At 45.2% G+C, this 18,653-nt stretch overlaps 1 protein-coding gene across 1 annotated transcript in view; it reads right to left on the reverse strand.

Annotated features, from left to right (window-relative positions):
• Positions 1 to 16,762: 16,762 nt before the first annotated feature.
• Positions 16,763 to 18,653, reverse strand: part of LOC135051349 (solute carrier family 13 member 2-like) — a 257,947-nt gene continuing 256,056 nt past the window's right edge. The window contains exons 11-12 of the mRNA XM_063957395.1: positions 18,062 to 18,199; positions 16,763 to 17,183 (exon numbers count right to left, since the gene is read on the reverse strand). Coding sequence (XP_063813465.1) covers positions 17,055 to 17,183; positions 18,062 to 18,199 — 267 coding nt within the window. The 3' untranslated portion in view covers positions 16,763 to 17,054. The remainder of the gene's footprint in view (positions 17,184 to 18,061; positions 18,200 to 18,653) is intronic.

Below are 18,653 nucleotides of genomic sequence, written 5' to 3' on the forward strand. Positions count from 1 at the left end.
AAACAATATATAATATGGCATATATATGCTAATATAGATTTCTAACACTATTATAGTGCTGAATTTATATATACGAAACACAAATTTAAAAACTAAATGCACACATGGTAAATATATCCGTATTGCTGATTATGATACTGCTTCAAAAAGATCATATAACATTGCAGGCGTCCCTGCAATGCGCAAAATGATTATAGAATATATGTCGATGAGGGATTCAAATATTTCTTCTAGTCCCTTATATTAACTATATGCTTATTTTATATATTCATTATCTATTATAACAGTCCCATAAGTCAGCAAATATAGTATTGTTTTGTGGTTTTTAGCAAGCTAGTAAATTAGCCGTCTCCTCCACCATATGATCCCAAGGCTATCTCTGGATGTAGTATTGGCTGTAATATAATTCAGGTCTGGGAGCACTCTCCCTGTTCCCCCTTAGCACTGGGGTCCGGATGTCCGGGATATCGAGCTGAATATTGAACTAGTAAGCCTTATTACAGAGTATGCCTGATGATCGGTAAAGTTTGCTTTAGCCGGCCGGCTAGTAAGGAACTCACTCACTTTTCTTCTCCTCCACATATGCGTTTCTCCGCCTCAATATACCGTCGGCGGCTTCCTCAGTGTGTCTGGAGCCTCGCCACACTTGTCCGGTTTAAATGCCGTTTGTATTTCCGTTTTCTTTGATTAACCGCACACACGCCGTGCATGGTGTTCCAAGCCTCCTTTTCGGTATACACAGAACACAGAGAGATATTCCGCTGACACTTATCCGTAATCAAGCTTCATTATCATTGTCAGCAGTGACCTATAATTCAGAAGTTTCGTAGCATCCTCACGGAGCGTCTCATGAATATTTAAGTTATTAAGTCACCTATACGGATATCACCATGTGTGTAAAAAAACTGTACATGCTTAAACTGATAAATATAAAAACAATTAATCCTCTACATAAATGAACATATACATATAAGTACCTTTCATTTTCCTTAATTAATAGATAAAATTCCTAGGCAGGCTACGCTATGTATCACCGCTTTCCATAAGAGGCACACAGCTGACAACCTCTTACGGGAACTGAGGAACATCATCGCAGAATTACTTACCCCAATTAGACTCTCCTGGGGAGTTGTGATATTGGACAACTCCACCAATATTGTGCGTGCATTACATCTGGGCAAATTCCAGCATGTCCCATGTTTTGCACATACAATTAATTTGGTGGTGCAGAATTTTTTGAAAAATGACAGAGGCGTGCAGGAGATGCTGTCGGTGGCCCGAAAAATTGCGGGCCACTTTCGACATTCTGTCACTGCATGCCGAAGACTGGAGCGCCAGCAAACACTCCTGAACCTGCCCCGCCATTAACTGACGCAAGAGGTGGTAACGAAGTGGAATTCAACACTCTATATGCTTCAGCGGATGGAGGAGGAGCAGCGAAAGGCCATTCAAGCCTATACATCCACCTACGATATAGGCAAAGGAGGGGTAATGCACCTGACTCAAGTGCAGTGGAGAATGATTTCCGTCTTGTGCAAGGTTCTCCAACCCTTCGAACTTGCCACACGTGAAGTCAGTTCAGACACTGCCAGCTTGAGTCAGGTCATTCCCCTCATCAGGCTTTTGCAGAAGCAGCTGGATAAATTGAAGGAGGAGCTAAGACGCAGCGATTCCGCAAAGTATGTGGGACTTGTGGATGGAGCCCTTCATTTGATTTGCCAGGATTCAAGGGTGGTCAATCTGTTGAAATCAGAGCACTACATTTTGTCCACCGTGCTTGATCCTAGGTTTAAAGCCTACCTTGTATCACTCTTTCCAGCAAACACAAGTGTAACCTGCTGGTTAGTAAATTGTCAACTCAAGCGGAACGTGACCCGTCAACAGCTCCTCCTTCAATTTCTCCCGCCACTGGGGCTGCAAGGAAAAGGATAACATTTCCTAGCCCACCCGGTGGCGGTGATGCAGGGCAGTCAGGAGCGAAAGCTGACATCTGGTCTGGACTGAATGACCTGCCAACAATTACTGACATGTCTACTGTCACTGCATATGATTCTGTCACCATTGAAAGAATGGTGGAGGATTATATGAGTGACAGCATCCAAGTAGGCATGTCAGACAGTCCGTACGTATACTGGCAGGAAAAAGAGGCAATTTGGAGGCCCTTGCACAAACTGGCTTTATTTTACCCAAGTTGCCCCCCCTCCAGTGTGTACTCCAAAAGAGTGTTTAGTGCAGCCGGTAACCTTGTCAGCAATCGGCATAGGAGGTTACTTCCACTAAATGTGGAGAAGATGATGTTCATCAAAATGAATTATAAATTCCTCCGGGAAGACCTTTGCCAGCAATTGCCTCCAGAAAGTATACAGGGACCTGTGATGGTGGATTTCAGTGGGGACGAGTTAATACTCAGTGAGTAGGATGTACACAATGAAAGGGGTGAGGAATCGGAGGATGATGATAATGTGGACATCTTGCCTCTGTAGAGCCAGTTTTTCAAAGAGAGATTGATTGCTTCTTTTTTGATGGGGGCCCAAACAAACCAGTCATTTCAGCCACAGTCATGTGGCAGACCCTGATGCCGAAATGATGGGTTTGTTAAAGTGTGCATGTCCTGTTTATACAACAAAAGGGTGGGTGGGAGGGCCCGAGGACAATTCCATCTTGCACCTCTTTTTCTTCTTTGCATCATGTGCTGTTTGGGGACTAGTTTTTTAAAGTGCTATCCTGTCTGACACTGCAGTGCCACTCCTAGATGGGCCAGGTGTTTGTGCCGCACACTTGTGTCGCTTAGCTTAGTCATACAGCTACCTCATTGCGTCTCTTTTTCTTCTTTGCATCATGTGCTGTTTGGGGACTAGTTTTTAAATCTGCCATCCTGTGTGTAACTGCAGTGCCACTCCTAGATGTGCCAGGTGTTTGTGCCGCACACTTGTGTCGCTTATCTTGGCCATCCTGCTACCTAATTGCACCTCTTTTTCTTCTTTGCATCATGTGCTGTTTGGGGACTAGTTTTTTTAAGTGACATCCTGTCTGACACTGCAGTGCCACTCCTAGATGGGCCAGCTGTTTTTGCAGCACACTTGTGCCGCTTAGCTTGGCCATCCAGCCACCTAATTGCACCTCTTTTTCCTCTTTGCATCATGTGCTGTTTGGGGACTAGTTTTTAAATCTGCCATCCTGTGTGTAACTGCAGTGCCACTCCTAGATTGGCCAGGTGTTTGTGCCGCACACTTGTGTCGCTTAGCTTAGTCATACAGCTACTTCATTGCGCCTCTTTTTCTTCTTTGCATCATGTGCTGTTTGGGGACTAGTTTTTTTAAGTGACATCCTGTCTGACACTGCAGTGCCACTCCTAGATGGGCCAGGTGTTTGTGCAGCACACTTGTGCCGCTTAGCTTGGCCATCCAGCCACCTAATTGCACCTCTTTTTCTTCTTTGCATCATGTGCTGTTTGGGGACTAGTTTTTAAATCTGCCATCCTGTGTGTAACTGCAGTGCCACTCCTAGATTGGCCAGGTGTTTGTGCCGCACACTTGAGTCGCTTAGCTTAGTCATACAGCTACTTCATTGCGCCTCTTTTTCTTCTTTGCATCATGTGCTGTTTGGGGACTAGTTTTTTTAAGTGTCGTCCTGTCTGACACTGCAGTGCCACTCCTAGATGGGCCAGGTGTTTGTGCAGCACACTTGTGTCGCTTAGCTTAGTCATACAGCTACTTAATTGTGCCTCTTTTTCTTCTTTGCATCATGTGCTGTTTGGGGACTAGTTTTTAAATCTGCCATCCTGTGTGTAACTGCAGTGCCACTCCTAGATTGGCCAGGTGTTTATGCCGCACACTTGTGTCGCTTAGCTTAGTCATACAGCCACCTCGGTACAACTTTTAGGCCTAAAAACAATATTGTGAGGTGTGAGGTTTTCAGAATAGACTGGAAATGAGTGGAAATGAATGTTATTGAGTAATAATACCGTAGGAGCAAAATTACCCCTAAATTCTGTGATTTTTATGTTTTCCCCCCAAAAAATCATCCAGATCCAAAAACAAAACCAAAACCAAAACACTAGAGGTGGTTTTGGCAAAACCAAGCCAAAACCAAAACACAAAAGTGGAATTAGAACCAAAATACATACAAATACATATATATATATGTGAGGGTGGTATGAGGGCCCGACATCCACAGGTGGGGGTTGTGCTTACAGCCCAACACCGTGCAGGACATTTGGCATTTGCCAGAGAACACAAAGATTGGCAAATTCGCCACTGGCGCCCTGTGCCCTTCACAGATGAAAGCAGGTTCTCACTGAGCACATGTGACAGAGTCTGGAGTCGCCAAGGAGAACGTTCTGCTGCCTGCAACATCCTCCAGCATGACCGGTTTGGCAGTGGGTCAGTAATGGTGTGGGGTGGCATTTCTTTGGGGGGCCACACAGCCCTCCATGTGCTCACCAGAGGTAGCCTGACTGCTATTAGGTACCGAGATGAGATCTTCAGACCCCTTGTGAGACCATATGCTGGTGCGGTTGGCCCTGGGTTCCTCCTAATAAAAGATAATGCTAGACCTCATGTGGCTGGAGTGTGTCAGCAGTTCCTGCAAGAAGAAGGCATTGATGCTATGGACTGGCCCGCCCATTCCCCAGACCTGAATCCAATTGAGCACATCTGGGACATCATGTCTCGCTCCATCCCCCAACGCCACGTTGCACCACAGACTGTCCAGGAATTGGAGGATGCTTTAGTCAAGGTCTGGGAGGAGATCCCTCAGGAGACCATCCGCCACCTCATCAGGAGCATGCCCAGGCATTGTAGGGAGGTCATACAGGCACGTGGAGGTCACACACACTACTGAGCCTCACTTTGACTTGTTTTAAGGACATTACATCAAAGTTGGATCAGCCTGTAGTGTGTTTTTCCACTTTCATTTTGAGTGTGACTCCAAATCCAGACCTCCATGGGTTAATAAAATTGATTCGCATTGATCATTTTTGTGTGTTTTTGTTGTCAGCACATTCAGCTATGTAAAGAACAAAGTATTTAATAAGAATATTTCATTCATTCAGATCTAGGATGTGTTATTTTAGTGTTCCCTTAATTTTTTTGAGCAGTATATATATATATATATATATATATATATATATATATATATATATATATATATATAATTTAGTATAATATATACAGATCCAAGAAGCGAAACAGCACACTGGAAAGGGTTAACAAAATACCAACGGTCGTGGTGCAGGGTCCAAAAAAGATAAACATTTACATTTACACTCACTTTCCAATGTAGTTTTGAAAAGATGCAGGATCAGCACTCACGTTTTAGCAGAAGAGGATTTATTCAGTCCATCAGTAGCAAAGTAATATAAACAGTGGCCCAAAGGATTTATTCAGTACATCAGTAGCAAAGTAATACAAACAGCGGCCCGACAGCCGTTTCAACCACACTCTGGACCCCTGAGGAAAACTGAGCCGCAGGCTGCTCCTGTGCACAAAATATTAGACAGCCAAGCCGCCGCTCAGCTGCCCTGTCCTGTGATGCTGTGCCAGCGCTGCGGCTATGTGGAAAGCTTGGAGCGCAACCACAGATCGGATTGGTATGAGAGATCCGATCTGTGGCAGATGTTTGGGGGCCCTTTTAGAAAGGGGGGCCCAAGGTACTTACCTCCTGGTTTCCCCCACCTTAATCCGGCTCTTGGTGTGTGAATATCACAGCACCACACTCCCACCCTGTAACATATATGGAGAATCAGCACTCTGGGTCTATTTACTAAGCCTTGGATAAAGTGGATGGAGATAAAGTACTAACCAACAAGTTCTGAACTGCTATGATCTGCCGTGACTGGAACAGCTATCGGACCGATGACCACGTGAATACAGGTTACAAGCAGCGAGCGGTCTTTGCAGATGATTCCAGACAATCTATGATATGTGAGTATGTGAGTTTTTTTAATTGAATGTGTGCTCATTTTTTATTGTATTTATTATATGTATTGTGATTGTACTTCCCCTCTTTATATTTTTATGCAGATACTGCTGTTACATTGAGGAATGGAGAATGGAGGGGCGCTGCCTGAAGGATTATTCTACCAACCTGCATATTGGACTAACTCTGCCCATGGTGATAGAAGATTTTCTGTATATATATTTCATAGATATACTACTCTTGGGTGCAGAGGTGGAACTATAGCCAGTGTAACCAGTGCGTTGCACTGGGGCCCGCCTCTGTCCAGGGGCCCAAAGCATGTAATGAGTCAAACTGACTCATTACATGCCGCTGTGTGCTGCGGGCAGCGGAACTAATGCTCTGCCTGTGACCCCTGTGAGAGATGCCCACCCACCAATGCTGATCTGTTTCAGCGAGCTACCACTGAGCACATAAAGTCACTGCCGCCGTTGTCCAGCCTGGCAGCTGCTGATGGTAAGCAGACCTGGGTTGCCGGTAGCAGCAGAGGCAGGTAGACAGTGCTGGTGGCTGCCAGAGCCCGCCGCAGCCTTTTAATTATGTTTGTACAGTATCTCTGGCTGTCAGAGCTGCGGATGCTGCCTCTCCTTGTCGATAGATGGGAAGCGGGAGAGTGGGGCATGAGGGCTGCAGGGTCCCCACTCTCTCCCCTGCCCTGCTCATCCCCTTCTATCATCTCTTTGCCCCCTATACAGACTGGGAACCAGGAGATATGAAAATATGTACTGGCGCCGGCTGTGAAACCAATAAGGGACGATATTTTAAGATAAAAAAAATCACAAATTTTTAATAAACATATAAAATGATTAAATGAATAAATCAGATGTAATCACACTATATCTGTTCCTAAATCAGAAACAGATGATGTTAAAAGATGTTAATTAGGACCAATTGGATCCCACTCATGGTAAATATTATATGTACACAGTCTCCGGTTAGGACTCCCTCCTCATTATTTCTTGGTTCACTTGAGATAATAGTAGTTACCCAGTCCTTATGGATGTTGTCCCCAGGATCTCAGTTTAGCAGGTGAGAATCCAGTTAGCAGCAGGGGAATGATTCCAGGTTGCAGTGGGCTTGTAGTGTCCAATAGGGGCAAGAGTCCAATTGTTACCGGAGATACCAGGTGGATCCAGAGCTGATGGTCAGGGTCCCCACTCTCTCCCCTGCCCTGCTCATCCCCTTCTATCATCTCTTTGCCCCCTATACAGACTGGGAACCAGGAGATGCCAGCCCCCCCCCCTCTCTCTTTTTGATGATGACCCTTGTTAGCATAAGATTAGTGTAATTGGCAAAGATGTGGGTGGGGGCAATGGTGTGGTAGGGGGCTGGGTGTAATCACCTCAGGAGAGTGGCTGATATTCTGTGCTGGCCACGTGGTCATCAGAGCTTCTCTCCTCCCTATGCTGCAGATACTTTGTCATATGAAACTTTAGAGTATGTGCTGTTTACTTCATACTGTATATCTCTTAGAGATGAGCGCCGGAAATTTTTCGGGTTTTGTGTTTTGGTTTTGGGTTTGGTTCCGCGGCCGTGTTTTGGGTTCGACCGCGTTTTGGCAAAACCTCACCGAATTTTTTTTGTCGGATTCGGGTGTGTTTTGGATTCGGGTGTTTTTTTCAAAAAACACTACAAAACAGCTTAAATCATAGAATTTGGGGGTCATTTTGATCCCAAAGTATTATTAACCTCAAAAACCATAATTTACACTCATTTTCAGTCTATTCTGAATACCTCACACCTCACAATATTATTTTTAGTCCTAAAATTTGCACCTAGGTCGCTGGATGACTAAGCTAAGCGACCCTAGTGGCCGACACAAACACCGGGCCCATCTAGGAGTGTCACTGCAGTGTCACGCAGGATGTCCCTTCCAAAAAACCCTCCCCAAACAGCACATGACGCAAAGAAAAAAAGAGGCGCAATGAGGTAGCTGTGTGAGTAAGATAAGCGACCCTAGTGGCCGACACAAACACCGGGCCCATCTAGGAGTGTCACTGCAGTGTCACGCAGGATGTCCCTTCCAAAAAACCCTCCCCAAACAGCACATGACGCAAAGAAAAAAAGAGGCGCAATGAGGTAGCTGTGTGAGTAAGATAAGCGACCCTAGTGGCCGACACAAACACCGGGCCCATCTAGGAGTGTCACTGCAGTGTCACGCAGGATGTCCCTTCCAAAAAACCCTCCCCAAACAGCACATGACGCAAAGAAAAAAAGAGGCGCAATGAGGTAGCTGTGTGAGTAAGATAAGCGACCCTAGTGGCCGACACAAACACCGGGCCCATCTAGGAGTGGCACTGCAGTGTCACGCAGGATGTCCCTTCCAAAAAACCCTCCCCAAACAGCACATGACGCAAAGAAAAAAAGAGGCGCAATGAGGTAGCTGTGTGAGTAAGATAAGCGACCCTAGTGGCCGACACAAACACCGGGCCCATCTAGGAGTGGCACTGCAGTGTCACGCAGGATGTCCCTTCCAAAAAACCCTCCCCAAACAGCACATGACGCAAAGAAAAAAAGAGGCGCAATGAGGTAGCTGTGTGAGTAAGATAAGCGACCCTAGTGGCCGACACAAACACCGGGCCCATCTAGGAGTGGCACTGCAGTGTCACGCAGGATGGCCCTTCCAAAAAACATTCCACAAACAGCACATGACGCAAAGAAAAATGAAAGAAAAAAGAGGTGCAAGATGGAATTGTCCTTGGGCCCTCCCACCCACCCTTATGTTGTATAAACAGGACATGCACACTTTAACCAACCCATCATTTCAGTGACAGGGTCTGCCACACGACTGTGACTGATATGACGGGTTGGTTTGGACCCCCACCAAAAAAGAAGCAATTAATCTCTCCTTGCACAAACTGGCTCTACAGAGGCAAGATGTCCACCTCATCATCATCCTCCGATATATCACCGTGTACATCCCCCTCCTCACAGATTATCAATTCGTCCCCACTGGAATCCACCATCTCAGCTCCCTGTGTACTTTGTGGAGGCAATTGCTGCTGGTCAATGTCTCCGCGGAGGAATTGATTATAATTCATTTTAATGAACATCATCTTCTCCACATTTTCTGGATGTAACCTCGTACGCCGATTGCTGACAAGGTGAGCGGCGGCACTAAACACTCTTTCGGAGTACACACTTGTGGGAGGGCAACTTAGGTAGAATAAAGCCAGTTTGTGCAAGGGCCTCCAAATTGCCTCTTTTTCCTGCCAGTATAAGTACGGACTGTGTGACGTGCCTACTTGGATGCGGTCACTCATATAATCCTCCACCATTCTTTCAATGTTGAGAGAATCATATGCAGTGACAGTAGACGACATGTCCGTAATCGTTGTCAGGTCCTTCAGTCCGGACCAGATGTCAGCATCAGCAGTCGCTCCAGACTGCCCTGCATCACCGCCAGCGGGTGGGCTCGGAATTCTGAGCCTTTTCCTCGCACCCCCAGTTGCGGGAGAATGTGAAGGAGGAGATGTTGACAGGTCGCGTTCCGCTTGACTTGACAATTTTCTCACCAGCAGGTCTTTCAACCCCAGCAGACTTGTGTCTGCCGGAAAGAGAGATCCAAGGTAGGCTTTAAATCTAGGATCGAGCACGGTGGCCAAAATGTAGTGCTCTGATTTCAACAGATTGACCACCCGTGAATCCTTGTTAAGCGAATTAAGGGCTCCATCCACAAGTCCCACATGCCTAGCGGAATCGCTCCGTGTTAGCTCCTCCTTCAATGTCTCCAGCTTCTTCTGCAAAAGCCTGATGAGGGGAATGACCTGACTCAGGCTGGCAGTGTCTGAACTGACTTCACGTGTGGCAAGTTCAAAGGGCATCAGAACCTTGCACAACGTTGAAATCATTCTCCACTGCGCTTGAGACAGGTGCATTCCACCTCCTATATCGTGCTCAATTGTATAGGCTTGAATGGCCTTTTGCTGCTCCTCCAACCTCTGAAGCATATAGAGGGTTGAATTCCACCTCGTTACCACTTCTTGCTTCAGATGATGGCAGGGCAGGTTCAGTAGTTTTTGGTGGTGCTCCAGTCTTCTGTACGTGGTGCCTGTACGCCGAAAGTGTCCCGCAATTCTTCTGGCCACCGACAGCATCTCTTGCACGCCCCTGTCGTTTTTAAAAAAAATTCTGCACCACCAAATTCAAGGTATGTGCAAAACATGGGACGTGCTGGAATTTGCCCATATTTAATGCACACACAATATTGCTGGCGTTGTCCGATGCCACAAATCCACAGGAGAGTCCAATTGGGGTAAGCCATTCCGCGATGGTCTTCCTCAGTTGCCGTAAGAGGTTTTCAGCTGTGTGCGTATTCTGGAAACCGGTGATACAAAGCGTAGCCTGCCTAGGAAAGAGTTGGCGTTTGCGAGATGCTGCTACTGGTGCCGCCGCTGCTGTTCTTGCGGCGGGAGTCCATACATCTACCCAGTGGGCTGTCACAGTCATATAGTCCTGACCCTGCCCTGCTCCACTTGTCCACATGTCCGTGGTTAAGTGGACATTGGGTACAACTGCATTTTTTAGGACACTGGTGAGTCTTTTTCTGACGTCCGTGTACATTCTCGGTATCGCCTGCCTAGAGAAGTGGAACCTAGATGGTATTTGGTAACGGGGGCACACTGCCTCAATAAATTGTCTAGTTCCCTGTGAACTAACGGCGGATACCGGACGCACGTCTAACACCAACATAGTTGTCAAGGCCTCAGTTATCCGCTTTGCAGCAGGATGACTGCTGTGATATTTCATCTTCCTCGCAAAGGACTGTTGAACAGTCAATTGCTTACTGGAAGTAGTACAAGTGGGCTTACGACTTCCCCTCTGGGATGACCATCGACTCCCAGCAGCAACAACAGCAGCGCCAGCAGCAGTAGGCGTTACACGCAAGGATGCATCGGAGGAATCCCAGGCAGGAGAGGACTCGTCAGAATTGCAGTCCTGCAGGACTATTGGCATTCCTGGGGAAGGAGGAAATTGACACTGAGGGAGTTGGTGGGGTGGTTTGCGTGAGCTTGGTTACAAGAGGAAGGGACTTACTGGTCAGTGGACTGCTACCGCTGTCGCCCAAAGTTTTTGAACTTGTCACTGACTTATTATGAATGCGCTGCAGGTGACGTATAAGGGAGGATGTTCCTAGGTGGTTAACGTCCTTACCCCTACTTATTACAGCTTGACAAAGGCAACACACGGCTTGACACCTGTTGTCCGCATTTCTGTTGAAATACTTCCACACCGAAGAGCTGATTTTTTTGGTATTTTCACCAGGTATGTCAGTGGCCATATTCCTCCCACGGACAACAGGTGTCTCCCCGGGTGCCTGACTTAAACAAACCACCTCACCATCAGAATCCTCCTGGTCAATTTCCTCCCCAGCGCCAGCAACACCCATATCCTCCTCATCCTGGTGTACTTCAACACTGACATCTTCAATCTGACTATCAGGAACTGGACTGCGGGTGCTCCTTCCAGCACTTGCAGGGGGCGTGCAAATGGTGGAAGGCGCATGCTCTTCACGTCCAGTGTTGGGAAGGTCAGGCATCGCAACCGACACAATTGGACTCTCCTTGTGGATTTGGGATTTCGAAGAACGCACAGTTCTTTGCGGTGCTTTTGCCAGCTTGAGTCTTTTCAGTTTTCTAGCGAGAGGCTGAGTGCTTCCATCCTCATGTGAAGCTGAACCACTAGCCATGAACATAGGCCAGGGCCTCAGCCGTTCCTTGCCACTCCGTGTGGTAAATGGCATATTGGCAAGTTTACGCTTCTCCTCCGACAATTTTATTTTAGGTTTTGGAGTCCTTTTTTTACTGATATTTGGTGTTTTGGATTTGACATGCTCTGTACTATGACATTGGGCATCGGCCTTGGCAGACGACGTTGCTGGCATTTCATCGTCTCGGCCATGACTAGTGGCAGCAGCTTCAGCACGAGGTGGAAGTGGATCTTGATCTTTCCCTAATTTTGGAACCTCAACATTTTTGTTCTCCATATTTTAATAGGCACAACTAAAAGGCACCTCAGGTAAACAATGGAGATGGATGGATACTAGTATACAATTATGGATGGACTGCCGAGTGCCGACACAGAGGTAGCTACAGCCGTGGACTACCGTACTGTACTGTGTCTGCTGCTAATATAGACTGGATGATAATGAGATGTAGTATGTATAAAGAAGAAAGAAAAAATAAAAACCACGGGTAGGTGGTATACAATTATGGATGGACTGCCGAGTGCCGACACAGAGGTAGCTACAGCCGTGAACTACCGTACTGTGTCTGCTGCTAATATAGACTGGTTGATAATGAGATGTAGTATGTATAAAGAAGAAAGAAAAAAAACACCACGGGTAGGTGGTATACAATTATGGATGGACTGCCGAGTGCCGACACAGAGGTAGCTACAGCCGTGGACTACCGTACTGTACTGTGTCTGCTGCTAATATAGACTGGTTGATAATGAGATGTAGTATGTATAAAGAAGAAAGAAAAAAAAAACCACGGGTAGGTGGTATACAATTATGGATGGACTGCCGAGTGCCGACACAGAGGTAGCTACAGCCGTGGACTACCGTACTGTACTGTGTCTGCTGCTAATATAGACTGGTTGATAATGAGATGTAGTATGTATAAAGAAGAAAGAAAAAAAAAACCACGGGTAGGTGGTATACAATTATGGATGGACTGCCGAGTGCCGACACAGAGGTAGCTACAGCCGTGGACTACCGTACTGTACTGTGTCTGCTGCTAATATAGACTGGATGATAATGAGATGTAGTATGTATAAAGAAGAAAGAAAAAAAAAACCACGGGTAGGTGGTATACAATTATGGATGGACTGCCGAGTGCCGACACAGAGGTAGCTACAGCCGTGGACTACCGTACTGTACTGTGTCTGCTGCTAATATAGACTGGATGATAATGAGATGTAGTATGTATAAAGAAGAAAGAAAAAATAAAAACCACGGGTAGGTGGTATACAATTATGGATGGACTGCCGAGTGCCGACACAGAGGTAGCTACAGCCGTGAACTACCGTACTGTGTCTGCTGCTAATATAGACTGGTTGATAATGAGATGTAGTATGTATAAAGAAGAAAGAAAAAAAAAACCACGGGTAGGTGGTATACAATTATGGATGGACTGCCGAGTGCCGACACAGAGGTAGCTACAGCCGTGGACTACCGTACTGTACTGTGTCTGCTGCTAATATAGACTGGTTGATAATGAGATGTAGTATGTATAAAGAAGAAAGAAAAAAAAAACCACGGGTAGGTGGTATACAATTATGGATGGACTGCCGAGTGCCGACACAGAGATAGCTACAGCCGTGGACTACCGTACTGTACTGTGTCTGCTGCTAATATAGACTGGATGATAATGAGATGTAGTATGTATAAAGAAGAAAGAAAAAAAAACCACGGGTAGGTGGTATACAATTATGGATGGACTGCCGAGTGCCGACACAGAGGTAGCTACAGCCGTGAACTACCGTACTGTGTCTGCTGCTAATATATACTGGTTGATAATGAGATGTAGTATGTATAAAGAAGAAAGAAAAAAAAAACCACGGGTAGGTGGTATACAATTATGGATGGACTGCCGAGTGCCGACACAGAGGTAGCTACAGCCGTGGACTACCGTACTGTACTGTGTCTGCTGCTAATATAGACTGGATGATAATGAGATGTAGTATGTATAAAGAAGAAAGAAAAATAAAAACCACGGGTAGGTGGTATACAATTATGGATGGACTGCCGAGTGCCGACACAGAGGTAGCTACAGCCGTGAACTACCGTACTGTGTCTGCTGCTAGTATAGACTGGATGATAAATAATGATATAAAAAATATATATATATCACTACTGCAGCCGGACAGGTATATATTATATAATGACGGACCTGCTGGACACTGTCTGTCAGCAGAATGAGTTTTTTAATTTTTATAGAATAAAAAAACACCACACAAGTCACACGACGAGTGTACTTTTTCAGGCAGACATTCAATCACAATATACTATACTGGTGGTCAGTGTGGTCAGGTCACTGGTCACAGTGGTCAGTGGTCAGTCACACTGGCAGTGGCACTCTGGCAGCAAAAGTGTGCACTGTTTAATATGTACTCCTGGCTCCTGCTATAACCTATAACTGCTCCCCAGTCTCCCCCACAATTAAGCTGTGTGAGCACAGTCAGATATTATACATAGATGATGCAGCACACTGGGCTGAGCACAGATATGGTATGTGAGTGTGACTGAGTCACTGTGTATCATTTTTTTCAGGCAGAGAACAAGAACAGAACGGATTATTAAATAATAATAAATTATAAAACTGCACTGGTGGTCAGGTCACTTGTCATCAGTCACTAGTATAACTCCTCCTAAGCTCCAGTAAGTAAATGAAGTGTCTCACTCTCACTCTCCTATCTATTTTAATTTCTAAACGGAGAGGACGCCAGCCACGTCCTCTCCCTATCAATCTCAATGCACGTGTGAAAATGGCCGCGACGCGCGGCTCCTTATATAGAATCCGAGTCTCGCGATAGAATCCGAGCCTCGCGAGAATCCGACAGCGTGATGATGACGTTCGGGCGCGCTCGGGTTAACCGAGCAAGGCGGGAAGATCCGAGTCGCTCGGACCCGTGTAAAAAAACATGAAGTTCGGGCGGGTTCGGATTCAGAGAAACCGAACCCGCTCATCTCTAATATCTCTCAGCCAGTGTGCCATGTTCTGGGGGTAAGCAAGGGATGCATAGCCAGATTAAGGGGGTGAAGCAGGGCATACTGTACCCTAAACCCCCTTTTGTCAGTGGCCCCTCCCAGCCAGAGCACACTGACTTCACTAGCTTTCCCACTTAAGCAGCAGCAAAAACAGCAGCCAGAATGTGAGCAGGACAGTTTGCAGTGCAGACAGAGACACAGGAATATCATGTTTCATGAGCTATCGACAGAGCTTTCTGACCAGAAGGGAGATAGGAGGGTCGAGAGAGCTGTAAGTGACACAGGGATCCCATCTCCTGTTATGCAACTAAACCATTTGGGTCTAGACATAGAGACACACACAGAAAGTCCTCCTGAGTCCTGCCCCAATGTGTAAGTAGTACAGAGGCTGCTGTTATTCTTGCATGTGACAAGATAAATTATTTTATTTTTCTATGTGTATTTTAAGGTTAAGTTGTGTTTGTTCCACTACAAGAAAAGTTTATAAAATAGTTGTCTTTCAATTAGGTGGAGCTATATACAGTACGCAGGCATTATTAAACTATTAGTTAAAACTACCAATGGTTTAAATTTAATATACACAATCCATACCTCCCACCATGACCCATTCCAGGAGGGACAAAATGCCCTCTACCTGGATTTCCGTCTTAATTTATGATTGCAACACCTTTCTTATCAATTAAATAGTTCAACACAGGTGACGCCAATCATATATTAAGTGGGAAGTCCAGGTAGAGAGCATTTTGTCCTGGAATGGGACATGTTGGGAGGTATATACAATTTAATATACATCCCCTACCTTCCATAGGGGACCCCCCTGTCTGAAGAGCCCTGGGCACCCCCCAAGGCATAATCGAGCCCTGTGGGGGGTGGGGGGGGGGGTTGCTGTCTGGAGACACTCACTGAATGCCTCACCAATGGCTATAATTGGGATTTGGTTGTTTATGTGTATTTAACATAAAATAAAAATGATATGAAATAAACAAAAAAGGGGGTTACATGCAGCGGTGGCTAAAGCACCTGGGCTGCAGCGCCGACTTCCTTGTGCTGTGGGAGAATGCTAAGTACATATACACATACATGTGAAGATGTATGTAATATATGGGCTGGTGTGTGTCTGGGATCGGCAGCAGCAGTCACTGTGCAGAACCAGGGACTCGGCATCAGCACACCACCAGACTCTTACTGGAAAGTGACACAGTAGTCTGGAGGCGGACTTAAGAGAGGGAAGCTTAATGCCGAGTCCTGGGCTCTGCGCGGCGGATGTAGTATACATCGCCGCTGCCTATCCCGGACACATGCCAGCAAATATATTACATACATCTACACATGCATGGTGTATACTGTATTATACAGGTGCCTAGTTTGGTATAGTGCCTCAAGTTGTGGTACTCGTCAGGGTTACATGATAATTATAGGTGATGAAAAATAATCTTCCGTAGGTATACTTGTTTTGAAGGAGAAGAACTGCATATAAATTCATGCATAGATAAAGAGGGTTAGTACTAGCTGCGCTGGCATATTTATAATGGGTGCAGTGTGTGCCATGCACACGGCTCCCGGAGTCCAGGGGGACCCACACCACACCCCCTGCATCCATTGTTTTTAATACTTACCCTTTCAGAGTCCTGTGATGACGCAGCAGCAGCAGCGCTGTATACACTTGGAAAATGGTGCGTCACGATTTTCTCGGCGCTTCATGCATGCGCAGTAGGAAAATCACTGGGAAAATGCCTGCAGTGCCATTTTCCTGGAGATCTGCCGACAGCGCTAGGGATATTGGTATCAAGTGAGTGAGGATGAAGGAATATAGGCATATTAAAATAATATGAAATTATTATATGAGTGTGTGTATAGCCAGAGTAAAGGAAGGAGGAGATTAGCTTTAGGCTGAATAATATTTGATAATATAATACAAAGGTATTGCTTCTTTGTCACATTGGAGGAAATGACATTAAATATTATATCTCGCCTCTGGGTTCTTAACATAAACCTACGCCACTGGCTCATGCCAAAAGTGAATCATCAAAATTTTATTTGACAAGTTAAATAAATATACAAACAACTGAATATCTTCCGATGATGAGGACATTTTAAACAGCGAATTAACATTTTGTCCATGATTTGTTCTTGCACAAAGAAAGGGCTTACTGGGTCACTTTCTTCTGGAAAGAGCATGAGTGGTTATGTATCCAGAGGGCTGAGGAGAATGAATGCTGGAATTCTATATGTATGCAGGTTCCTCGAGACCATTATTAGCCAAAAAGTATTGCATACACCCCGAAACGTCCATCCACGGAAGTTTCTGGAATCTCTGCATCAATTTACTGAATAGCTGTCTTCTCCAAATGGAAGTCATAATAATAATAATAATAATATGTTGCTATGGATTTCCTGTGGAGTTTGCCCAAGAAGGGAATGTGCCCAGGTCAAACATATAAAAGCCCCAGCTGTTAATGGCCAGTGTAATAACAAGTATTCCTAAGATATTCAACATAAATCCAGCTTTGGCCTGTATAGAAGATGAAAACAAATATGTCATTTATTGGCGTAACATAAGTGTCTGTATTACAAATGGACTTTACTCAGTGCAAAGACTTTTCTTTTACCACTTTAGGGTCCAGTCATACTTACAGTTTTGATACATTCAATTCTACACTGCACAATAAATCATACAGTCCATAAAAGTATTATTATTATTATGATAATGATTATTATTATTATTACTACTATTATCTAATCATGCATTCCTATGTAAAACTCAGCATTACTGTAAACATTTGGTCAAGTGTCTTGTAAACTAAACACAGTATATTTACCCTCTGTGCCATGAGTGCCAGACCTGGATTTGTAGTAAGGTGACATAACCCTGGGCCTACAGTCGCAGAGGTCCACAGATAGCACCATGTCCTTATGCAGTTGGATACTATACATGTTATAGATAATGAGAAATGGTCTTAATTTGGACTGAAGTAGTTCCACAAATGTATTGCATACAGGTGGGTGCTGTAGAGTCCAGAATCATGGAGAATTAGGGCTGTAAACGGGAAAGGGTAGGTATAGGGCAGGTCCAGGGGGCAGAGGTGAATGAAATTCCAGGCCTGCTTGAGACAAGGTTTGCATATTTTAAAGTATTTGCATCTTTTTTACAAACACAGGATGTGAACTTATGCTTAATAGTTATCCTGTGAGAGATGGCCTAACCACCTGTACAGCACTGGATAGTGTGACCTCCGTTCATAAACACTTATAGACTGTATAGGTAATTATTACTATATACAAGAACTAAAGCATAAAAAATAGGCTGGATATTTCCCTTGTGTAGAACTCAGAAAGCTCTGGCTTACAGCAAAGCAGAAGCTGAAGATAGGAAAGTGATGACATACTTACCATATCAACAACCTTGAGCTGCCCGTATGAAAAAGCTATGGCATTAGGTGGTGTGGCCACTGGTAACATGAATGCAAAGGAGGAAGAGAGGGTGCATGGCATCATGATGTATAATGGGTTCTGCTTTATAGCTTTTGCCTGGGTGATGGGAAATGACAAATGTTATTACAGAAACAAGTGATGCTAATATCTAAAGGAGATGTATTGTGCAGTTATGCTAGACATATTCACAGAATCATCCCAGGAGGATCCATGTTGGAAACTGTAAAGTAGTGTTTTCCTATTCTAACATCCACTCCCTCCCTAGAAGCTTCTCCGTGTTATATAAATTGAAGCTTTCATGTAGCAAACTGTAGAATACATTAGGTGGGGTTAGACACATAAAAGAACATCAACATCATCTTGACAGGTATATCGGCATGACTCCTCTCACTGACAGCATAGCCCTTAGCAACAGTCTCTTGACTCACACTGTTGTCACTGCCATGATCCCAGATTTGAGATGGCCGGCGCGAGCGCACATGTGGGGATAGCGCAACGAAGACCCTTGCGGGATCGGTGGCGAGCTACGCTTGCCAGTGGTTTTATTCCC

Source organism: Pseudophryne corroboree, chromosome 2, assembly GCF_028390025.1.
Source record: "Pseudophryne corroboree isolate aPseCor3 chromosome 2, aPseCor3.hap2, whole genome shotgun sequence".
Classification (NCBI taxonomy): domain Eukaryota; kingdom Metazoa; phylum Chordata; class Amphibia; order Anura; family Myobatrachidae; genus Pseudophryne; species Pseudophryne corroboree.